The following is a 25,183-nucleotide window of genomic DNA, read 5'->3' as shown; positions in this document are numbered from 1 at the left end:
CAGCAAGAGCAACGGCTGTAGGAGGAGAATAACATCAGTTCACAGTTATAACAATACAGAAATAAGGGTATCTGAAATCTGTTTATATTTCCTGGTGTGGTAGAAGTACCCAAAAGCCCTAGTTCCAGGCAAAAAACTTTGTCTAGGCACTATACAAATGGAGTGGCTGGACAGGAGCTGGAGACTTGTGTGCCACCATTAGCAGCGGAATTTAAAGCTGTTCCCTGAAAGTCAGGATCCCTCAGAAATCCCAGGTGCTACTGCTCTCCCCAGAAATATAAGCACTCTAGTTCCAGGGTCATCTGCATTTTTCACTGTGGTCTAAGCATATAAAATAAAGTAAGTGTACTGTCTACAAACTGTAGACACATTGTATAAAAGGATATAAAAATATTAATTAATATGTTATACTGATCTATTATTCATGTAACTGCACTAGGGAGACTATGTTCTTGAAGGAATAAAGTATTTCTCAGATCTTGTTTACTTGTTCTGTTTTTTAAGAACTGCAACATTTAGCAAGAGTGATTCCTAGATGACTTGGAAGACAATGAAAAAACTCTTTCTTCAGTGCTATATATGCTTATGAAATCTACGCATTGGACAGAATAGATATGGGGTTTTATTAGAAGCTTACATCTAAAGTAATTACTGCTATTCAGATTCCAGCATATGCCTCCAGAAAACAACCATCTTAAATTTTAAATTGCCAAGAGAAAGTCTAGTGTTCTGTTTAATTATTAGTGCCATAAACCAGAGCAATATTTACCTGCCTATAACAGAGCTTAGGAAAATCCATTTATCTCTCCTGCCAGGTGCTACGTTTCTCACAGTTATTAATAAAATGATCTGAAATCCTTATTTGTGAATGGCCTTTATTCCACTTTTCTCTCCTGTCCAGTGTCCTTCCCAATGAAAGTCGGCTTTGAAATTGGAACAGACTGTGCACTTGCTCAGTGGGAATACAGAAAGAAGTGGAAGCTCTTCCCTACACCAGCTCTGACCCCTCGCTTGAGCCCTAAGTTTTGACTCCTCCTCCCCCTGGCTGCAGGGTGGTCCATCTCAGCCTCCAGACATCCTGCCATTCCTGGTTCAATAAATGAGTTTCAGTGAGGAGACCTGCTTTCCTTACACACGAAATGCCACTCTGACCTGCTTTCTCTTGCCAGTCTTTCACCTTCCCTTAGCATTCAGCTCACTCTTATTCCATGGTCTCAAGCAAAACCAGTCCGTGTGCTTCCTCCAGGAGTAGAAATTAGTCAGGAACTCATCAGAGCACTCAGGGTCTTTCAGGATTTACCTTCCTGAAGTAAGTCTTGGTATTTCCATCCTGCCTCAAGCTAAGGTGTTGGGGGGGAGGGGGGTGGGGTGGGGAGGGCGGGGGTGGTAACAGTGTCATCCTTTGCACGTATATACATATCTTGAAAAAACAGATAATCTAGCTACCAAATTCAAAAGGTTTTTAGTTCCACTTAAGATCCACTTTAAGACTCTTTCTCCTCTCTTTCTCCTCCCTTCTGAAGTAATATATTCCTGACATTTTATTAATAGTGCTCTAAGAAGAAACTGTTTTCTGCTCCTGAGTGCTATGTGAGATGATGGATGAGTTCACAACACCTGTTACTGCTACATAGGTGGAAGTAATTTCCCCCTGCCTGTTTCACAGAAATCTGTTCTTTTCTCACAAAGTCAAACACTCTGCTCCTGTTTCTAGTAAATATCTCCTAGATAAGCTTTGAAAAGGTTCAGTGAGTAACTAATCGATAAAATTTCTCTTTGTACACCAATAAGTTAGATTATTGAAGAAAAGGATTTGTGCAAGAAATTAAAATTGAAGCTACTTACATAAATAGACAGGAAGATAAAACTTGCCTAGATAGCTCTTCACACACCAAGAAAAAGTTTTATTTCTCCAGTGCAGAGACCTAGCACTAAATCTGTATCCCACCAGAACTCATCCCACTCCTTCAGTTAAAGCCAAGAGAACTTCTGTGATCCACGACTGTATGCTTCATTCTGCACAGAACAGTTTTCCTCCTAAATAGTCCTGAAGGTTTCCTGATTGCTCATTTAACCTAAGAAAGTTCTTACAAATGTCTGCATTTACCTCCTTTTCTAGATATGGATTTATTAGCAGAAATATTCACTAAAATGTTTGTAATTATTAGGGAAAAGCCACAAGAAGTAATTTTGTAATTCCTACAACTCATTATTCATCTCCAAATACAGTTTCTATTAAATTGTGGTCATCCAAACAGAGAACAGAAACACATGAGAGGTTAAAATACACTGATTAACGTAGTCAGGGAAAACAGTTCACATTTTGAACACCCACAAAGAACTTACCTTGTTTCTGCTCACCAGAGTTGCATTTGAATATGCTGAAAATCACAAGTAAGGAGTAGCATATGCTGAAATGTATTTTAATGCCATTATATTCTATTACTGAGGTGATAAAAATAACATGTAACATATGTATATGTAAGTAAACAAAAATAACAAGGCGTTTAATAGTGCAGTCATACCATAAGACCAAACAGGAACTGAGAATCAACTGATAGAATTAACTTAATAAATTAGAACTCTACATTTCAGTACTGTAATTACTTCACTGAAAAACCCAAAAGGTGAAGATCACCAGATATATCAGATTTTCTTAATTTCTTTTACAGAACTACTACTGGGGAAAAGGCTTAAAACTGTATTTTTAATGTCTTGGTTTTGCACATGTAAATAATATAAAATTCATGAAGGTGGAGAAAATGCACTGAAGCATCCAAAAGAATTTTAAATGTCTGTGATAGATCAGGAGGAATATTGGAATGACTGTAACGAAGGATAGTTTTAAAAGAGCGATTTCCAGATCAAAGAACAGATTTTGCAAATCTCTTTCCACCTAAGCAAACCTCCAGCTGAAACCAACTGGACTACTCTCAGGACGAGACAGCTCATGCCAAGGTCAATGCCACGTCTGCCCTGGACTTTCAGTAGAATGAGGATCGTGTCCCTCATTTGATGCATGCTGTGCTTGAACACTTACCCTTTCTGAGATGTATTGATAATAAAGATGACAATACCTTGAGAAGAGCAACATCCAAAATGTTAAAAGAAAATTACAAAATCCTGACTGACCTCACTAAATTTACACCAACGTATACAAGTCATGGATTAAAACTCTTTGAAAAGGTCACTGTTCATTCATCAGTCCATTTCCGAAGCTTATTTCTTTGCATCCTTTAAGTGCCCAAAAGAAACACAACTTGTGAAAATGGCCACGAGAGGAGAAACTCCTTCTGACTCCATTTTTGTGATAAATGGTTGCAAAATAATTTGATGTGCAACAGTCAAAGGAGGGATTGTTGCCAAGCTTTTGAAATCAGGTACACTTTCTTTGAGGGACATTTGTCTGGGGGACAAACAAGGGACAATTTCATCATACAAGAAGTGGGAAAAAAAACACCTAAGTTTTTTTAGATTAATTATCTTCCTGAAAGACCTCTGACAGAAGGGCATGTGTGAAATAACAAAATTACCTTTCAAAACCCTTGTCTTATCCTCTTGGGATGAAAAGAGGAAAAGAAAGTGAGGGAGGGGGCCTGAAAAACACCGAGATACAAAATGAGTTTATGATGCTTCAGCCACGGTTAGGAAAAGCTGCTCGGAGTAAGGTCAGTGGCTACTTTACTGGGGACTTCCATGTGCAAAGCTACAGTTCAAAATTCCTGGCCAGGCAAAGTATTCAGCCATGAACTCAGGTACGTAGCTTCAGTGGTGCAACTCATATACCTCTTTATGCACACCCTTATGTACTTTCTTCAGCTGGGGCCCAAACATATCTCTGCTAAACATATCAAGCAGCTGGATCACAGGCTGATACAGGTTGTCCTGGAGTTTCCCTATGAGTTTCTTTTCCCCCACTAGACTAGGTATAAAGAAAGGCAAAGAAAATCTGTCTGGTTATGCACCTGGCATACATTCCTCTATCCGTGGAGACAAAGTATCAGAAAGGAAAAGAACATTTTTCAGTCACCCTGACATTTGATACTGATGCAAAAAAAGGAAAGGAATGACAGTGGTTGAAGCCAAAAGCATGAAGTTTCTTTATATTTCCTATGATTTAATATCTCTCTCCCCCACATAAGGCAGATTCCTTTATAGAGAGTCTTGCATATGGGCCAGCAGTGCTCCAGCAACATCTCTGATGACAAAGTGGAAAGTTTCTAAGCACAGTATCATTTGCAGTATTTCTCATTTATTTTATCCCCAGTCCCCAAAGACATGCTTTTACTGATGAAATAAATGATTGTTTTCATTTTTTATGAATTGAATTGAAAATCTATTTGATGACCAAATGAATTAGAATAGACAGAGAATCAAATTGTTTAGGTTTGTATGAATTTTGTTGTAAAAGCTGACTTCCAGCTTTCACTCAGTCTAAACTGATAAAAAATACCAGTGACCCTGAAAAAACACTCATAGTATCTGTTTAATGAGACTTTTAAATTAACTTTTTTCCTGTAATAAATAGGAAGATACACTCACATAGCATGTTTTGCTTTTAAAGCATTTCATACACGTTGCAAGCCAGTAATATTAATAGAATTGCTGTGAGGCACCTTGGTAGAGTTTGCTAACTTTACAAGTATAGAAAAGCGGAAGAGAAACTTAACTTCTAGAAGATTTTGGTGCATAAATCTATATGATTTTACTCACTGTGTGTACCATAGATAGAGTATTTATGACTGTGACTTATTAATTGGGTGAACAATTGTCTGATTTATACGCTCCAGCATGGTAAATAAAGCAAACAAAAGGCACGTGCAGTTGTTTAATACAAATTTGGAAAATCAGGCCTTCCCTCTACAGCCTGCATCCTTGCTACGAGGGGCTCTAGAGGGGGGCAGTACTGCACAGACCAAGCGATAATTCAGGCCTCCTGGCTGTAAGGCCCAATTGCTGCGTGGTTCACCACATCAACCCCATTTTCAGAGCAGCATTCTAGCTCTCATCCGGGCCAGGAGAAGCCTGAAAAGCAGTTCAGTTTGAGCAGGAACTAACCTGTCTGCCACTTTATCATCAAAGTCTAACCACCATGACAAAGTATATAAAAGAGCATATGCTGCTTTACAGCCCTCTGCAAATTTAAAGAGAAAAAAGCTCCCACTGACTTAAAGAGGCTTCAGATCTAGCCCACAGTGGAATAACTTCACTCTGTTTTTCAAGATACTTGAAATATCAAATATCATCTGATTATTCAAGCTCAGTGAGTCTGATCTCCCAAAGTGTATGCAGGCTTGATCTATCAGGCGACAGGTGCAGAGGCTGCCAGTGGCACCGCAGGGCACGGAGAAGCCACACTGCACTCAGGCTGCTGTACATGCAGCACCGCATCACCCAGGGAGCTGGCGTGCCCCTGCCTTCCCTCTGGCGGGTGTGAAAGCAGAGCCTCACCCACTCACAGCTGAGCTGAAAAATCACCCAGTCATCTACACACCCACCTTTACAATGATTATTTACAACAAAACACTTGACAACCATCTGACATGCTGTGGATGGGCATTATACCCCGCAGACTTAGAGGTGAGCGCAATACTGTCTATGTATCATAATCCTGGGTATCAGTGTTTAAATATGTTGTAAAGCTCTTTACTGAGAAAGTAGTGTACGCTTTCAACTAAATGGCTACAGCCTGGAGCTAGTCTCCAACCTGAAGACTGGGGCAATAAAAATGGTTTTGTCTGACAAACCATCGCCAAGGATTTGCTGGTGCTGTTACTCAGAGTGTAGAATCCCAAGAGCACTCAGAAGCCTCCTTTAAGGAATTAATGCTTGCTTGTTTTGCCATCCGAAGAGTGTTTACAGAAGCCAAAACAACCATGCTTGCTGTCCACTGTGCAAAGAGGTGATGACATCAAGAAGACAGGTCACAAGTCTGAGTTTATAGTCATTACACTTAACGTTGGTATGGCTTTTCATCCACTCACTATGATCTTATGACCCCACAACTTTACAACCTTCCACTCTCTGGGCTTCATAGCACCTCTCCACTCTTAGGTTAATCATTTCTCTGCCATTATCTGCCAAGAGTTCTTATCTCTTTTGCTGTCACTTTATAACAGGGTCCTCTTATCAAGCTGTACAAAATCACGTGACAGTGCCAAACCTATCACAAGTTCCAATTCTTCTGATTAGAGACTATCATGAAATGGGATACATGGTTTACAGCAGGTCACTAATGCTGGAAAAAGTACAGAGTCCACTCAAAGACATGCTTGTTACTTTCTGAATTCTTGGATATTTTTTTTTGTTGTTCATCACGCCGACTTTCACTAAAGGTTATTATAGCCTGGGTCTCAAGGACAGAAAAGTTTACAGGCTACACCTCTTCTGTACTCAATGCGGTACACCTTGCACCCAAGGGTACTATATATTTATACCTAATAATGTCTTCTGGTTCCCACACAGCCATCATACAGGAATCTATAAAACATGGACTTACATCAGTTGGTAAGTAACAGTTTTCTAACTGTTTTGAAGACTCTGCATAAATATGTTAGACCTGGGGCTCTCCAAACTGAAAAAAATCATTCCAATCGGGCAAACCAACAAAACTGATTAATTTGCACGTGTATTTAGGCAAAAGAGGAACTTTACAATACAGCGTAAAAATGTAAGAAAGCAGCTGACAATTCAGTGACTAACGATTTTCTCCAGAGATAATGTGATTATCAAATATGTAATCAGATAATTAATAGTATCTTTATCTATTACAACTGCTAATAACTTTGAAATTGTGTGTGTATAAACATTTGCAAAAATTAGATTTAAATTGCTTCTGGCCTGACTATTCTTGTTGAAGAAAACCTCAGGAATGTTTTTGGGTCTCTTCTGTAATACACATGTCGAATGCAGGTTATTTTCTATAGCTAAAAAGGCAGATATATCATCAGATATATCATCATCAGCGAGGGTGGGCTGGATAACAAAAGTCTATTAAGACTCCAGAGCAGCAAAGCAGCGAATAGTTTCAGTAGCATATGGAAATAGCACCCTCTCCCCATCAGAAAGCCTGCAGGTGCGGGTCGCTCTGGCTTGCAGGCACAAGGGGCATTGCACAGGCAGCTGCCCCAGGCTGCCAGGGCTGCGGTGTCGGTGGCTGAGCCATGCAGGGGAGGTGCTTCTCCCCACCACCTCCCCACCCTTCCCTCACACCTCCTACCTCGAGTCATTCTGTCTCTCCCCAGACACCGGGAGGGAGGTGCCTTTCCTTTGGCGGGCGATAGCGTCCCCTGCCCTGTCATCCCGTGCCCAGGCTGGGGCAGGGGCTGAGTGGGACTGGAGAAGGTTTGCCAAGGGAAACCTTCATGGAGTGGAAGGCTCTTCACAAGCCAGCACAGCAGCACAGCAGGTTCCATGACCCAGGGTTTTTCAAGGCTGCGTCTCAGCACAGCAGTTTATGGCAAGGATGAAAGAAGGGAGCTTTGGCCTGCATGTGGGAACCAGGGCTTGGTCTCCTCCTTTTGCCCCCAGTGTGCATCATCAGATGGCAGGTGAGGTGCTCACCCCGATGCTGGGTGGGATACGGGCACCTCACCACCAAGGGAGGCTTTGGGACAATGCCACCGCACCAGCTGCAGGAAACAGCCCCAAACACAGCTGAAACCTGGTCTTGATCTCCTGGGTGGAGCTGCTGCTTCTCGTAAGGGGAGGGTGCCGGTGGGAGGGGGTCCTGCCTCAGGCCTGGCTGTGTCCCAGGCAGATGGCCCCCAAGGGCTCCCTTCTCAGTCTCTTCACCTGCTCTACACCTCCTGCACAAGAACCATGCCCCATGCTGTAGCGAGGTTTGCTGGCTGCAAATGGGTGGCTGGAGGACTAATGTCCCATGGATCGCACCACCAGGCCCACAACCACCTGCCTGCTGGCCAGCTGTGCCTGATGGCAGCCCCACTCCAGGATGGGACTCTGGTGCTTCTCCTCAGAGGGAGCCATGTGGTCCCTCTGGCAGTGTTGTCAGGGTATCCCATCCACAACAACAGGAAGACACAGGGCCCTCCTGAGCTGTTGGGCATGGCTGTGACCAGGGTTAGACCATCAGGCCAGAAGGTCTGATCTCAGCAAAGCCACAGAGAAGTCAAAGCCAGAGACCCTCTGGTGTTTCTCTACAGGTGTGGGGTGCTGCTCTGCACAGCTGTGCCCCCAGAAACACATGGAAAATGGTGGGGGGCAAGTCCAGCTTCCCCTCAGGCCTTGCTCCAACTTTTGCTCTTTCTGCCTGCTAGGGAGGGAAAGGTGCTGGAATAGCCTCTGGGCCTCTCTCCTCAGCCTTCAGCAGGGGATAGTAACCTAATGATACCTCACATGTATCTGAGGAGCTCAGATAAGGTTTTTCAGGGTGAAAGGGTACAGCCCAAGGGGAAAGGAAAATAAGACACTCTTATCTGTTATATTTAGACCAACTAAGTGCCATTTTCATAGTTCCCAAAAGACTAGCAGGCCTGAGTTCCCTAAATCATGTGGATCTGAGAAACAAATTGGTGGGAGATGTAAGTCAGCAGAGCGCTCTTGTCACCGTACCTCCGAAATGCACTTATACGTGTGCTGTATCATGGCTATACCAGGACAGATTCACAAAGCATGGCCCAGAAAAAAGCAGGTCTAAAACCTGTGAAATTCTCCAAAACCCTGTGCGCACTGGGTCGGGGGGAGGGTTCTGCCCTTGTGTGACACTGCACAGTCAGAGCCCATGGTGGCATCTCTGAAAATCCCATCTAACTTGGCACCGTAAACCGATCACCGCATACCTGTAAGGGTTAAATGAAACCAGCACCACCCAGTGGGCCTCTGCTTGGAGCTGGGGGAACCAGATAAGAAGGAGCTGGATTGTGTTCTTAGTTGCACTTGGAGAGTAGGTCTTTGGAAGAAAAAGCTGTCCTACCAGAGTGCGAGTGCAACCCGCAGCAGGGCCAAGAGCTCTTCAGAGTAAATCGCATCCGTGGTCTTTCACTTTTGCCCAGTCCCTCCCAGTGCCTCCTTTGCTTTTTCCTCTCTAAGCAGAGGCAGAGCGGGTGGGCTCATGAGGGCCTGCTACGCAGCCCTCGCCCGCCAGACCCCCAGGCCAGAGGCACTTGCTGCTGCCCCTGTCGCAGGGGCTGAGAGGGCCCTTGTCAGGGAGCACCTGCTTTGCAAAGGTGCACCCGGCGCAGTCACCCATCTGGGGATGGAGAAGTTAGGCTTTGGTCTAAATCAGTGACGTGTCACAGCAAGAATGACCTAGCTTTCTGGCAGCAAGGAGGGCCTGGTCCAGCTCCCATGAACGCTGGGGACACTCCACCGAGTCACATAGCAGTGTCTGTCCCTTGCGGAGCAAACACAACCAGCCTGGAGCTGGGGTGTGAGCCGGCACTACCTGTTGTTGGCAATTGCTTTTAGGTTTACAGTCATATAGCCAAAGAGGCAGCTGGTATTCACAAAACCTTAATAGTACATCCTATCTCCTAGACGAATAAAATCGTATGGATTTAGGAAAATTTTTATGGAAGTGCCATGATTTTTTTCTTCTGCCGTGTTCCAGGGCAATACAAAGCTACTTGACTAGTTTCATGTTTACTCTAATCAGCCTTTTGTCTTAGCGTCATCAGGGACACCATGCAATTTTTATAAGCATTAGCTGTGATTATTTAACAGAAATAACTGTTTCACTAACTTGAAAAAATGGTTATATGAGAGGAAAAATAATCTACTTGCAGTCTCTTACTGTAAAATTTTTCAGCTCATATAATACTTACTGCCATCTTAATTTTAAAGCATGTCCTCAGGCATTTTACAGTATTATAATTAGTGCTATTGAGTTTGGCAAGGTTTGTTTTTCTGTATTATTATTATTATTATTATTAATAGAGTGGATATATAATGAAATTTCATACAATTAACACAGACAGAAAATATTATCTTTAGCAGTTTGGATTAGGATTTTGCCCAGCAATGATGCAGGCAAAGCTCCCACAGGAGTGAACAGTTTAGGCTGTGTGGGCACTGCAAGACCTGAGCTGTAGGTGATTTCTTTTTTTTTTTTTTTTTAACAGTGAAATTCTGGTGCCATTCTTTAATCAATTTTCTTCCCATTAAATACTTTTCCCATCACTATACTGCAAATGAGCTATTTACAAAAGGGGCAGTATTTACATTTGCACCCGATTTTTTCCAGTTAGTCTGATTTTATATGCCCAAATACATGAGGCAAAGTAACAATGATGATGCCTGTGGTCTCCAGAGGGAAATCACCATTGCTGGCAAAACTCCTCCAGCCACTCGTCCGTGTGGGTAATTTAGAGGTCAGCTCTCAAACTTGTCTTTATATAAGGTGAAAGGGAAGAATTATTTGCAGCAGGAGTTGTGTTTGGCTGCATTGTGGGGAAAACGGTTACAGAGTCTCATGCCAGATTACTATATAATGCCTAGTGTTTACTCATATATTACACAAGTACCTTATCTATATTACATAGATATGCAAACATATATGAATTAATGGAACATTAACATTAATGAAATAATGTAATTAATACACTCTTATATACAATGAACAGAAATGAATACATAAAAAATCCTTATTAAGATTTATCAGTATAAACTATGCTAGTTTATCTTCTCGTGGTTTGTTTTATGCTTATGTGTGGAGAAGGAGAGAGAGATGAGCTTAAATTTTTTTCATTATAAAGATGAGCTATCAAATTATTTTTTAAATAAAGTTTTCCAAGCTTCAAAACATAAGGGGGGGGGGGGGGGGGGGGAAGGATAAGCAGACCTAAAACATCGGGGTTTTTTTCCACCAACAGATCAAGGTCAGTTGTCTCAGCAAAAAAAAAAAATATCATTTTTAAGCCTGTCTGTGCAAGATAGAAATCAATTATCTCTTACGATACCGCGGCCGGCGCTCAGCCTTGACAGGAGCTTTGCTTCATATACAAATACGTTTGGTGTTCTGTTTCCAGACCGGGCTCCGGCTTTTGAACCAGGCGCTGGCTCCGTCGGGGCAGCGCAGGCAGGACCCTCAGCAGGCCCGTCAGTGACCGACAGCGCGGGGAGGGCCGGGGTCGGGCGGGGGTCGGGTCCGCCCGCCGCCTCCCCGGGGCCCGGCCGCGGCCAGGCAGCGGCCCCGCTGCGGGGCGGGGGCGGGCGGGGCGGGGCCCTGCTTTCGGACCCCCCGCTCCGTTACCGGGGGAAGCCGCCGACCCCGCGGCAGGCAGGAGCGATCGGAGCGGGCACGTTTTGCCGTCGCACCGTTAGCGGCAACAGGTCGGCGCGGTGCCGGACTAGAAGGCGTTTTCCCTGCGGGACTCGTGTAATTTATACTAAAACAAATAATAAATAAACCAAGGCAAAGCCACCCAGCAGAGCTCCTGCTGGCAACACGCATCTGCCGGTGTCCCAACGGCGGCGGCTGCCGCCTGGGACGGTGCGGTCCGGGGCCGATGTTCCCGCCTTCCGCAGGGGGCCCCGCACCTTCCGCGGCCCGGCCCCGCACGCCTCCGGCCGGCGCCGCCGAGCCCCCGGGAAGCCGCCCGGAGCGCCCCGGCCGCTGCCCGCTCCCCCGCCGCCGGCGGGCGGGACACGGGGCACGGCGGCCCCCCGCGGCCCGGGCCGGCCGGAGCCGCCAGCGGCGGGACGCGGCGAGGTGCTGCGGGTCCGGGTGACTCACTGGGCAGTGCCAGAGGCCAACCCAGCGGCACGGGGCCACCCCGCCCCGCTGGCTCCCGCTCCCCGGGCTGGCGCCGCTGCCCTGCGTGCGTGAGGCGGCGGCGCATCCCGGCGTGCGGCACCGGCCCGGCCGCGCTCGGGAAGCAGCTTCCTGATCAATACCCGGCTGTCGGGAAAGGCTGCCTGTGTTAGGCCGGGCAGGATCGACATCTCCGTAAGGCAGCAGCGAATGATTCGCGGCAGAAGAAAGGCGATAGGCTTTGGAAAGAGATCCTCTGTGGCGTGCGTTTTACTACAGAAAGTATTACAGCCTGAAGCACCTGCTGTTTCGCTGACAGTAGATTAAAAAAAATCTATATATATCTAGAAAAAAGTATATTCTTGTGTTTGGGTTTTGAGGGATTCCCCCCCCCCCCCCCCCCCCCCAGTTCTCTAGAGGGGACAGTTTGCTTTCTAAACCTGAGTCGGAGGCACTGAGCCTCGGCTCACATGAATGCCTAGGAATTAAAAGCGGTATTTCCTTGGCAAAGTGATGAGTGGAGCCTGTTGGCTACGGGATTTGGAAGGTTTCGAGGTACTCTCCCCTTCGTACTGTAGGGGTGATCTGTTTATGACAAGGAGCGGAGGGGGAAAGACATGAGGTGAAAGGAAGGAGAGGAGAGGAGAGGAGAGGAGAGGAGAGGAGAGGAGAGGAGAGGAGAGGAGAGGAGAGGAGAGGAGAGGAGAGGAGAGGAGAGGAGAGGAGAGGAGAGGAGAGGAGAGGAGAGGAGAGGAGAGGAGAGGAGAGGAGAGGAGAGGAGAGGAGAGGAGAGGAGAGGAGAGGAGAGGAGAGGAGAGGAGAGGAGAGGAGAGGAGAGGAGAGGAGGGAAGGAAGAACAGAAAAAAAGCGAGTAGAGCAGAGCCTGTATTGGACACAGTTTTCCTTGTGTGAACAGTCTCGTAAAGTGGGGCGTGAGAGGTGTGTGAGGTGCAGCAGCACGATCGCGTTAGAAACTCCCCCAGCCGCAAGCGGGGCCCTGCGCCTGCCGCACCGCCCGGCCGCGTCCGGGGCCGCCGCGCTCCGCGCCCGCTGCGCCCGGGGCGGGGTCGCTGCTTCGGGGACGGGCTGCGTGGCTGAAGCCACCGGCTTCAAGTGCGTGATCGCTCACAGCGGCTCCGGGCTGGCGGCACACGGGAATGCTCAGCGGGAGAGGGAGCGGGGACAGGGTGCAGATTTCTCTCCTGTTTAAATGCTTCCCTCTAAGTCTTTTTGATCGGCTTTGGATTTAGACGTCCCAGCAGAAAAGTTTCATTCCTCCCATTACACACTTCTTTCATTCGCTTCTGCGAAGTTCGCCATGAACGTTCCCCCAAAAAACTTCTCTTTCTCTAGTTTGCTAGGAAGGTAAATCCAACCTTCTCCGGGACACTTTCTGACACAAAGCTGGAAGGGAACGTGCTATTTGTTGCTCATCGAGCAGACCCTCCAAGCTGGAAATGTCTCTGCTTGGGGAAAAAGGCTTTGAAATTCGCCCAAGTTCTGTGGCTTCTTTGAAGCTTGCCTTGAAGTATCGTGGCACAGAACCCTCTTCCTTGAAAACAAAGAGGTGGAAGAAGCTCCAGACTATTTAAAATTAGAGAGTGGTGTTTTTTTAATGTAAATGTACATACATTTAAATAGGGAAGTATAAAATATTCCAGGTCTTGCTCCTTGTACTAATCAAGGCTGCTAGAGGCTCCCCGAGCCATCATCTTTTATAATTATAATTACACGCGTCAATCAAGACCTTCAGGCAAAGTCAGAACAAAGCAGGCAAACTCAGGAGAGAAATCACATTAAAAAAAAAAAAAAAGTTTGGAGAACTTAGTAAGGAATGGAGAAGAGATTAGAAGAAAGGGTAATTAAGGTTGCTCAAGGCAATCGTGAGAGCTAGAACTCCATGTTAAATTAAATGTAGCCACAAGGGACCAGGTATCATTTATAATATGTACTGCCCTAAACTGTTTCTTCGGAGAAATGGGGATGTGCAATAACCACTCCAAAGTATTACCATCCTTAGCGGTAGCTGGCGGAGTGGCTTCGCGATGTACAGGTTGAACTCGCTCCAAACCCTTCCCCGGCGCAACGACATAAGCCCGCGGGTAGGGGCCGAGGGCCAGGGGCCGTGCCCGTGCCCCAGGGGCAGCGCTGGCCGGGGGGAGCCGGCCCGGCCCGGGCGCGGGGTTTCCCTCGCCGGCTGCCGCCAAACACGCGGTGCCTCTCCCGGAGCAGCACCAACGGGAGCGGCGGCGCGGGGCGCCCCGCCTGCAGGCTCGCAAGGCCGGAGGGCCCCGTAGCACCGCACCGCCCCCCGGCCCCCCGGCCCGCAGCCCCGACCCCTCCCGGCGGGCGCCCGGGGCTACGGAGCGGAGCCGCCGCCGCGCTGCGGCCGCCGCTGGTGCCGGGCCGGCCGGGCTCAGCACAGGGCGATGCTGCACGGCGACGCCTGCGAGAGGGGCCGTTCGTTAATTAACGTGTCTGGGAGCAACTTCCCGAGGGCCGAGTCGGGGTCTCAGCCCGAGCCACCTCTGCCCAGAAACGAGGGCACTCCCTCGAGGCGGTTTGCCACCCGCCGTGGCCATCGAGCTGGTCGCTCCCACAGCTCGCCACGTTGCCGTCCTAAAACTCACCGGCCGGCGAGCTGCTAAACTGTGAGACTGTGGCATGAGAAATAACGTGTTGATACGGATCAAGAGTTCGCCTGCTCGCCATCCCGCCCGAAGGGGAACGGGGGAAAGGTGAGAGCGGCGGGAGCCCGAGAGCTCCGAGCCTCACTGCGCCTTGGGTGCATCCCCAAAACATCAAACCCTGCATAGAGAGGGAAAGAAAAGAGACATTTTCTGCTCCAGTGGTGCTGGTGTTAAGGCGGCTCGGGATCTGCGCTAAGCAAAGGTGTCTCCTTGCAGTCACTGGACGCGAGAAGTTTAAACTGTCCAGGAAAGCACGCAGCCGGGCCGGCGCCCTGCACGTGGAGGGCTTGTCCCGCCGCCGGTCACCTCGCCATCCTTACCGGCGTTAGTCCCTTCCAGCCAGGGTCGGTTTCCACAAACCCTCTCCCAACCGACGGGAAATGCTGTACGCTGCGCTGCAGACGGTTCCGCACCTGGCTTTCAGTCGGAGGCAGTTTTCACCGCCAGATAAGCGGTGCTCTCGCCGTGCACCGCGGCGATGGAGACGCCGCTCGGGCGGGGGGCGCGGGTGCGTGCCAAGGTGCAGGTTGCGCTCATCCCGCACCACCCGCGGACGCTGCCACAAGGGAGGGGCGGGAAGGGCGGCGGGGCAGGCGGACCCCCGGCCCCGGCCTGGCTCGCCGAGCGGCTTGGCCCCCCCCGCCGCCCCCGGGCCCCCGTCAGCCACGGGACCGTCCGGCTCTCGCCGCCCAGGCACCCGCTCGCCAGCAACGAGTTGTTTGGGACGGCTCGGGAGCGAGTGCCGCCCGCTGCACCATGAGCCGTGGCAGGGAGATCCGCGCAAGCGACGGCTCTGCCGGGGCATTGGCTTTTGTGCAAACGGTGCAACTGGCACCGACAGATCCCGCAAGAAGTTGGAGGGAGGGGGAACCCAAAAGGCACGACAGGTACGGCGAGCGCCGGCGCGGCTCCCGCCCGCTGCTCACAGGCTCCGGGGCTGCGTGGCGGCAACGTGGCCGCGGGGGCTGGGGCTCTCCCAGCGCAGGGGCTTCCGCTGCGCGCCCCGCCCGGCGGGGGGGAAGGCGAGGGCCGGGGTCCCGCCGCCGCCGCTGGCCGGGCCGAGGGCAGCGCGCCGGCGGCCCCAGGGGAGCTGGAGCGGGGCTGCCGGCCGGCGAGGAGGCACACGGCGGGAGGGCGGGCGGGCGCAGCCCCTCTCGGCGGGGCCGGTGGCCCGTCGGCCTCCGCTGGGGCGGGGAGTGGTGGTGGCAGCCCAGGCCCCCACCCCCCAGCCCGGTTGAACGTCAGGGCAGGCGGCGGGCGCGCCGGGCGAGTGTGTGTGCTCGGTGCGTGTGTGCGCGGGGGTGTTGCTCATCCCGCCTCTGCCTTACTGGCTGCAAGGGCGCTGTCGGGCCCCCCTTCGCGGAGCCCCCCGCGCACCCCCAGGCTCCGGGAGCGCCTCCCCGCTGGTCCGGGGCTAGAGGTCCCAACTCGGCACCTCCGCACTTGTGGCGGGGGAAGGAGGGGGAGGAGGAGGAGGAGGAGGAGGAGGAGGAGGAGGAGGAGGAGGAGGAGGAGGGAGGAAGGGAGGAGGGGGACGACGACGGGGGTGGGAACCCTGTCCAGCAGCACCAGCGGCGGCAGAGCGCTCCTGTGCACTGTGCGACTCCGCATGGATAGGGGCGCCGGGCTGCCGCCGTGCTGAGCCCCGGGCGGAGCTGTCGCGGGCTCCCGGGGTTCCTCCTTCTTCCCCGGCACCCCTCGGTCTTCCTCCTCCTCCTCTCCTCTCCGCCCCCGCCGTCTGCAGCCAGACTACAGCCCCGCGGCTCCCTCAGCCGCGGGCACCCGGCGGCGCTTCCCGGCGGCCGGGGCCGCTCGGTGCTCCCGCGGCGGCAGGGCAAGGGCTGGCGTGGAGGAGCGGGAGGGAAGAGCAGGAGGAGGAGGAAGAGGCAGCGGCCGCCGAGCGCCCCTCGCCCCAGCTAAATCTGTGCTGCCGTGTCCAGGTGCTGGTGTCGCGGACGGACACGGAGTCCCCAGCCCGGCCCGCAGCCGCCTTGTCATGCTGCCCAAAGTGGAGACCGAGACCCTGGGACTCGCCCGGTCGAATGGGGAACAGGGGCAGATGCCGGAAAACATGCAAGGTAAGGGAGCAAAGGCACAGAGCTCCCCCTCCGCGCGCTCTCGGGCCCCCCTCGGCAAAGCGCCCCTTCGTCCTGCCGAAAAAGTTTACGGCGGCTGCCTCCGAGCTGCCCCGCCGCCGCCCGCGCCGCCGAGCCCCTGCTGCAGCCGGCCCGCCTCCAGCGCGGCTCGGGCGGGCACCGGGGGCCGGAGCAGCAGCGCCGAGGCGACCGCAGAACCCCGGCCAGGAGGCGCACCCGCGGCCGGAGAGCCGCCGAGCACCTGGCCGGCAGGGGCCTTCCTTCCCCGGGTGCAGACGCCCCGCCGGTCACCGCCCGGGGACACCGGCCCCGCACAGGCCCGGGGGTGCTCGGGTTCGTCCCCGGTCCGCGCAAAACCGACTCGGAGTTTATGCCATGGAGAGTCAGGCGGGGAAGTCCTGCCGAGCACCCCGTGTGCCGCACACCGTCCCGCAACGCGGCCCCGAGGACTGCGTCCCGCGGGTACGGTGCCCGCAGGCACAGCACAGGCGGCACCGGCGGCGGCGGCGCCGCCACACTTCGCCGCAGAGAGCCCCGACGCCGCGGGGCATTAACGCCCTTGCGGGGTACCCGGGAAGGCGGCGGGATGCCCGAGCTGGAAGTGCCTCAGTGGGCCGGGCTGGGGCTGTGCCTGGTTCCCCGCTCCGCGCCGGAGCGCTGCGGGGAGGGATGCCGTGGAGACCCCGTCAGGGCCGCCGGGGGGGTCGGCTCCTTGCCTCGGAGCCGGCAGCCCGGTACGGGGGCGCTGCCTGCCCCGCCCCGCCCTCCTGTCCCGGGGCACGGGCTCCAGTCCCGGCTGCTCTTTCGGAATTATCCCCTCTGCTCCCGGGAGCCTGCCGGGAAGCAGGAGCGGGGTGGGCCGGGGGTCTCGGAAGTGCTGGGGGCGGCCCGGTCGCCCCTCTCGTCGACCGCGGAGCGGGCTCCGCGCCAGGGCACGGCGCTCGGAAAACCCCTGCTTTCCCGCTGGGCTGCTCCTGCGAGGAGGGAGGGCTTGGTCCCGGCGCTGGGCCTGGAGCCGCGGCCGCGGGAGCGGGGGGAGGGCCGGGCCCTCCTCCTCCTCCTCCTCCGCCTGCGGCCGCCCCGTGTCCGCCCCACGCCGCGGGCGGGCGGCGACCCTCGGCCGCGCCGAGGCGGCTCTGGCAGCTCTGCCCCGGCTGCGGGCGGGCGCCAGTGCTCCCGGTCCGCGGCAGCTGCGGGGTTACCGGCAAAGAAGCGACATCCCAGCGGTGCCGCGGCGGTGCCCGGCGCCTCTCGCCTTGCTCAGCATCTTGCCGAGCAGACCGCAGGTTCAGCGGCAGGGAAGGGGGAGGAAGCCGGCCCGCGGCGAGCGGCGGCGTTGCTTTTTGGGGGCCAACCCGAGCGGCTGTCTGGGCTCCGTGCGGGGGAGCCCGGCCCGGGTGGCCGCGATCGGTGCCGCCTTTCGGCTGGGTTTTACCTACCCTCCTCGTCCCCTCCTGACGGCCGGCTCCTCCCCGCCCGTTCCTCCCGCGGCCGAAACTTCAGGCGGCCCCGGCGCGCCGGTTTCTCGGTACCGGGAGCCGCCGGCTGGGCAGAGCCGCGCCGCACCCCCAGGACGGCGGTCCCGGGCCGCTGCCCCTCTGCCGGCGGGGGCTGGGAAGCGCCGGCCCGGGGCCGCGGGGCCGCACCGCGGGGCGGGGGGGGGCTGCGGACGGCGCGGACGGCGCGGGGCGCTTTCAGCTGGTGTCGCAAGCCACTAACTTGCACTCAGCGCGGCACAAAAGTGCTGGGTCTGTGAGATCCCAGTTTGGGCTAAGTAAATATTTGCAGGCTGATGTTGAAAGAAAACTTTGAAGGAAATGAACAGAGTTACTTTAAATACACAAGCGCCACTCCATCTTTTCGTTCTGCTTTTTTTAAAAGTTTGCCCTGTTCGTTTTCGGATTTAAATGAATTCATTTAGTTTGTGGTTCCCTCAACTCAGGATTAGGTCGAGGGCCCACCGTAAATATAAATACTTAGAGCATAAAACTAGGAAGCTGATGATTTTTTCTACACTTGCAAAGTATCATACAGATTTGCTGTTGATGAAAAGTTGCAAGTCTCGATACAAACTGTGTTTTAAAAAATACCTCCCCCCCTCGTTTGCACTGGTGCAAATGAGCTTTCTTTCCCGATGAGAACAGTTGCGGAAAATTTGAGTTATTAATGTAAATTCTAATTGAATGTGCTATTTCTCCTCTCCCCAGTGTCTCAGTTTAAAATGGTGAATTATTCTTATGATGAAGACCTTGAGGAGCTGTGTCCAGTCTGTGGAGATAAAGTGTCTGGGTACCATTATGGACTTCTCACCTGCGAAAGCTGCAAGGTTCTGTACTAATTACTTCATACAAACACAAGTACAGGAAAAAAAATATATTTCAAATATAAGCAGAAAAAAGATGATTAAAGAAATCAGATGTGTAATAATTTGGCTTATATCTGATATGTTTCTTGTTACATTCATGTTAAAAATTAACCATCAAAAACCTTTAGAATTTAGAAGTCTCTTGGAGAGATCTCATCTGCACAAATGGAAACAACCTGGACTGTTTTGCATTGTAGTTTTATCGTTGCTTTTAAGTATTTTGCTCTTGTGAAGTGATGTAGTTCTAGAACAACTTTCATTCCTAACTGTCCTAAATACTGATTTTAGTTGATTTATATGCATTCAGAGTATTTCTGCTGCTGGAGGATAAAGTGGGAAAAGTATCCTCAATACAGATCTGCTTTGCAAAATCTAAAGCAGATATTTTATCCTTCAACATTACAATGGAAATTTCTGTAACTGTAATGACCATGCATTTTTTTCATACAAACTATAACTGTCAGCGTTCTCTTGACACACAAAGTCAAGTAACTAATGATTTCTTTTAGAGAATTCATTAATTTTGCAATAAAATATTTGTAAATGCAACTTATCATACTGAAAGATAAATATATCTGCATAGTTCTATGTATACTAAAGGGTTTAAATACTTATGAATTCATGACATTTGTCATGTAAAATTTTTTAGAAGTTCTTTATAGTTATTTAAGTAATGCACTGTAAAAAGAACTCCTTGGCCAGAACAATGCAATTTTAAATACTTAGTTGCACAGAAAAATTAACTTAGCATATCATATTTGCGTTAAAAAATAATCAGTGAGAAATGAACAACAAGCACTTACCATGCCGCTAGCATGCACCACTGGGATGTACTCTAGCCAGAGATACTCTGTATTCCTGTTACCTTTGCAACAGCATCCCTGCTTGTTTCATGTAAAAGTACTTTAAAGGGAAGACTTTAATCATTTTGCTATGATTAAAGAATACAAAAGGAACTGGTCAGCCTCACTATTTCTGCTACCACTGTTGGGGGCACAGGAGACTATAGCCAGTCTTAGCAAGCTTTGACATAAATCTATAAAACATAGGACTAACACTAGAGAACCTCTTCTGGAGTCTGGTGGTTTTTTCCTGGGTACATCTCACTGTGATTTAAAATAAGCTATCTAACTTTGTAAGTGCTTGAGTGGTGTCTCAAAAACATGTTACAACGATTTCCATAAAATAAAATGCTGAAAGATGCTAGTCAAGCAAAATGGGCTAACTTTTATATCTATCATACAGGGATTCTTTAAGCGAACAGTCCAGAATAACAAAAGGTACACATGTATAGAAAATCAGAATTGCCAGATTGACAAAACACAGAGAAAACGATGCCCTTACTGTCGATTTCAAAAATGTCTAAGTGTTGGAATGAAATTGGAAGGTAAGAGCTATAGTCTTGCTGTTATTTTCAACTATACTATAGATTAATTCTGAAAATAATAGGAATGCATATCTTATTACATGCTATTTTATGTAAAAAATGCTATACATTTATCATGATTTTGAAATTATAGTAGAAGGTAACTTTGTATGCTCAGTGAAATTGTTGCTTTATTAAAAAGACCTAATGAGTAAATGGTAAATCACTAACAACTAGTCAAAAACATAATCTATTTTTTTATATATGTATATAATTTGATATTTCAGTATTTTAGAGTTTGTGAATGAATGGGTCTAGATAGACTAGTTTTGCAGCTTTTAAAAAAGACGTAATATAGTTTAAACAAAATATGTAAGAAGTGCTCAAATTAAAAAAAAAATCAGTCATTGCTGTGGAGACATATTTTATATTTTATCTAGGGTTGGTTTTTTAATATGTATTTTTCTGACAATAAGGCAGAAAACAGAGAAACAGATAAAATCAGGGTTTTTCTCACACTGACTTGCCTTTGAGGTTAAGGAACAAATAATCTCTAAAGCTGTGTCCTATATTTTTGTGAGGTTACACCTGAGATGCTATTACAAATGAAAGAGAATAAGGCATTTTGAAGTATACTTTTTGAAGCATACCTTTTGACTTAATTTCACTTTCTCATGTACAGAGAACAATGAAAAGTGTACAATACCCTTTGAGATAACCAGATGCAAAATTATCATCCACTCGAAGTTGAGAATCATACATAGTTCATTCTAACTTTAATATATTAAATACTAAAATTCAGGTTCCGCAGCAAATGACATTTCTGCTTGACCAAGGACAAGCTCTAAAATCCTTATTCTTACAATTGTACTGAAATGACATTCACCCTAGATGCTTAACCAGGAAAAATCAGGCCAAGGAGGGAAAGCATAAACCATTAAGGGAACCATAACGGGTAAGACCCAGTCACCTGAGTCTGGCAAAGGACAGCTGCTGATACAACTGAAGATAAACAGAAACATCAGCCTTCTGCAGTTCGATGGATTCAGTACTCTTCTATTTGCCCGCAAGACTGAGCTAGCACTAACTGCACTAAACATCCTGAATCACTGCATGTTCTTCCAAACTCAGATAGTACAATAACCAGACATTTGGAATCCTTTTCTCATTGTTGGTGCTAAGAATAAGGATACAATACATTTATCTACTCGTGCTTGCAACTCCTCTTAATTGCTGACAGTGATACAGGACCAGATTTTGTCTTCTGTGATTACGTGCAGTTTACCTTAATTTCTATAGGAGTTACACAAAACCATTTGCTAATCCAATCTGGCTCACAGGGTTTTGATTGTAGAATACCTGGGAGGATACTGTGTATACAGATTTAAAGTTAATTACATTTACCAGCATGGGAATTGAATTATTTTAATTTCCTGCATTTTGTTTAAAGTCAACATTCAACAGCAATATTAGCAGCAGCATTTTTACTGCAAATTTAAGCAAAGTGCCTGTAGTAGTAAAGATGCTCTAGAAAATGTACTTTAACTTCGTTGTCCACACAGCCATGCAACTTCTTTTCCTTTGTTTAGAAAATTGGAAGAACATGTACTTCATAATTGTAAATAAATTGTGACATTTGTACGTGTATTTCCCTGATAGCAATATCAGGGAAATAACTAGCCTTAAAGTCTAGTTCATAAATTACCATGGACCAAAAAAATCATTAAACGTTAAAGTCCTTATGATAATGTATAGTATTATGTATTATCTAGCATTCATAATACATTTTTAATGTTCTACTAATCCCTAAGATAAAAAGCTCAAGAACTTAACCTCCAGCAATCTCAGCAGTCTCAACATGTCACCAGGCTGTCAAAGTTTCCTCTTTCAATCTAACTGCCGTTGGGCAAGGTGGGCTTGGCGAGAGCTCCTCGCTAGTCCATTACATATATACTACCGTGACAGACACTGCTGTGACAGAGACCACCAGTATGACTCCCAAGGCAGCTGTTGAGGTGGATCTGTTTTAATTATTTTTAATTCCAGGGATATTACAAGACAGAACAGTGTCAATAGTTTCTGTTTCACTTCCACCTTCTGTGTGGAAGACAGCAAGCTGACAGCTTTCTCTCTGCACATGCCAACTGCAGCTAAACATTTCTGTAGAGCTGTTCAGCTACCTAGAAATCGCATAAAGTTTTACACCAACCTGAACAGAATCATTGAAAGGAAATATTTCCTTTTTGCCAAGACAGACATCTTCCCCTTTGTGACTACTGAACATTTCGTAATTTACGTTTCAGATGTTTTGCTGTGGTGGAAGGCAGTAATGGAATGATTATAATGAGACAATGTGGTCCGCTGGATACGTCTCAGACAAATTCTGGACATCAGCCCTTGTTTCTTATTGACATAGTAGCTTGACATAAAAACAAACATACACTGAGATCTCCACATGATCCCATAGCAGGTGTGAAATTCCTGTAGCCAACCATTGTGTTTGTCCCTGTGTCCTAATCAATGTAAAGAGAAGTCCTTGTATGTTAGTAATATATGCATGTGATATTTAAATTACCAGGAAAAAGAAGACATTTGTTAAGTCAAAATAAATCTTTTTCTTTAGGAATAAAAGTGCAACTTTGAATTTGGAAAAAAAAAAATTAAAAAGGAGTTACATTTTTACATTTCTGCCCTGTCCTAATGTATGTTTCATTAAAAAATGTCGATTCCAAGTTTTAATTATGATTTACTTCCTCCTCTCCCCTGACAGCTGTGCGAGCTGACCGAATGCGTGGTGGTCGAAACAAGTTTGGACCAATGTACAAGAGAGACAGGGCGCTGAAGCAGCAGAAGAAAGCTCTTATCCGAGCAAATGGACTTAAACTGGAAGCCATGACTCAGGTGATCCAAGCAATGCCGACTGACCTGACAATATCCTCTGCGATCCAGAACATCCATTCTGCCTCCAAAGGCCTACCTCTGAACCATACTGCCTTGCCTCCTACAGACTATGACAGAAGTCCCTTTGTCACCTCTCCAATTAGTATGACAATGCCACCCCATGGCAGTCTGCAAGGTTACCAAACCTATGGCCATTTTCCAAGCCGCGCTATCAAGTCTGAGTACCCTGACCCTTACACTAGTTCACCAGAGTCGATAATGGGCTACTCATACATGGATAACTATCAAACAAGCTCACCAGCAAGTATTCCGCATCTGATATTGGAACTCTTGAAATGTGAGTCAGATGAGCCGCAGGTCCAAGCCAAGATCATGGCGTACCTGCAGCAAGAGCAAGCCAACAGAGGCAAACATGAGAAGCTCAACACATTTGGACTTATGTGTAAAATGGCTGACCAAACCCTCTTCTCCATTGTTGAGTGGGCTAGGAGTAGCATCTTTTTTAGAGAACTTAAGGTAGGTAACAATCTTACATTATATTATCAATCAAGAAAAAAATACCATTTGTTACAATGTTGTTCCTCAAGCAAGAAAGTATGGTTTATCTTTTCTTTTTTTTCCCCCAAGCATCTCATTCTCAATTTATTTGCCTTGAAGTAGTCAGACTATTATGAGGAGAAACTTGTAGTTGTCTTCCACCTGAGCCTATAATTAGCTGTAGCAAAGAGATTCAAGTTTCAGGTCAGCTCTTCTGTACTTTACTATTTATCACAAATGTTACTAGCCTCCATAGGGCCTCACATAAATTTTACTGCTTCCCTCTCGGTATTGCTCGCTATCTGGCTTGTAATCAGAGTTGTAAGCACGCCTGTTACACCATTCCACGTTAATTTATTTCATTACCTTATTTAACATGTGGGGGAATGCCATTTCTGTCCATCTCTGTGCAGTTGAAAGTCCACATTTGCAATATTCACTTTCTCAATGGGATACTATTTTGTGCATTCTCGTGTGTCTAGTTAACCATGAAGGCTGAATCCTAAGCAGGGTATACACAGAACAGAAAGCAAGGAGGAAGAAGATGCCTTAACCACTCATTTTGGTTCTCATCACCACTGATACGTGGTGGATTCCTTTAACCTAGGCTGACTACGATGACCTTTAGGCTCTTAATTTTGTTGGAGCACCCAGTAAATCCTCATGCACAGCTCTCTGGTGGCCAGAAATTCCCCCATTTATATTTTTCACACTTTTAAGACAGTTTTGGGGTCTGTTGGGGTCAGAGCTGAAATTTTAAGCCAGAAATTTGACATCAGAGAGTACAGTTTTTAACCATTCTCTTGACACAGAAATTAGCTCTGGAATGAATAAAAGATGTTCTGTCTCAAAACCCCCTCAAGATTAACTTAAATCACATCTGAATTTCCCTATTACATCACTAGTTCTGGATCTCTGCTACATGGAGATGTTCTTGCCACAAGTATTTGCTGCTGAAATCTGTAAAGTTTTGTGATCACCCATAATATCTTGCTGACTACTGTCAAGCTAAGGGAAAATAATACAGTACCCAAATACAACAATTACTGTAGAAGTTCACTGGTAATGGAATCTACACGAATTAAGAGCACAGAAGGGAGATCCCATTAAAAAGCTGCAGTCAGAATGCTTGCCACAACAATATTTCTGTCGTAACTATAATGATGCCGACACATGAAATAAAGCCTCATCACAAGAAAGGCAAGCTGTATATGTTGCATATACAACTTCACCTTTTCTTCAGTTTTTTATGTGAATGGTTGCAGGAACCATTAAAAATTCAGCCTATATAAAGAGAAAGAAGGGAGGAAGTTTACTTAGAGGGGGAAAAGAAAATGGATTAGAGAGAAGACTCTCACATCTTAGTTTGCCAAGTTGTTTACAATTTTATAGTAAGTTATAAACCATGCAACCCATTTTAAATAATTTGAAAATGAAATCTGCAAACCTGTTACATTTCCAACAGACCATGTTCTAAATATCAGAGACCAGGTCTTTCTACCCATGTACTGGGGA

At 48.2% G+C, this 25,183-nt stretch overlaps 1 protein-coding gene across 4 annotated transcripts in view; it reads left to right on the top strand.

Annotated features, from left to right (window-relative positions):
- Positions 1–6,189: 6,189 nt before the first annotated feature.
- Positions 6,190–25,183, top strand: part of NR5A2 (nuclear receptor subfamily 5 group A member 2) — a 96,418-nt gene continuing 77,424 nt past the window's right edge. Inside the window, exons 1-5 of one of the 4 annotated variants that reach the window (XM_040610865.1) lie at positions 6,190–6,507; positions 16,344–16,481; positions 18,707–18,825; positions 20,110–20,251; positions 23,001–23,647. In XM_040610865.1, coding sequence (XP_040466799.1) covers positions 6,444–6,507; positions 16,344–16,481; positions 18,707–18,825; positions 20,110–20,251; positions 23,001–23,647 — 1,110 coding nt within the window. In that variant the 5' untranslated portion in view covers positions 6,190–6,443. Of the gene's footprint in view, positions 6,508–15,670; positions 15,687–16,343; positions 16,482–17,644; positions 17,786–18,706; positions 18,826–20,109; positions 20,252–23,000; positions 23,648–25,183 lie in introns of those variants that run through there. The other 3 variants (XM_040610866.1, XM_040610867.1, XM_040610864.1) reach the window with 3 other exon arrangements.

This window comes from Falco naumanni, chromosome 11, assembly GCF_017639655.2.
Source record: "Falco naumanni isolate bFalNau1 chromosome 11, bFalNau1.pat, whole genome shotgun sequence".
NCBI lineage: Eukaryota > Metazoa > Chordata > Aves > Falconiformes > Falconidae > Falco > Falco naumanni.
The sequence above is the reverse complement of the archived record's forward strand: the minus strand, read 5'-3'. Positions and strand labels throughout refer to the sequence as shown.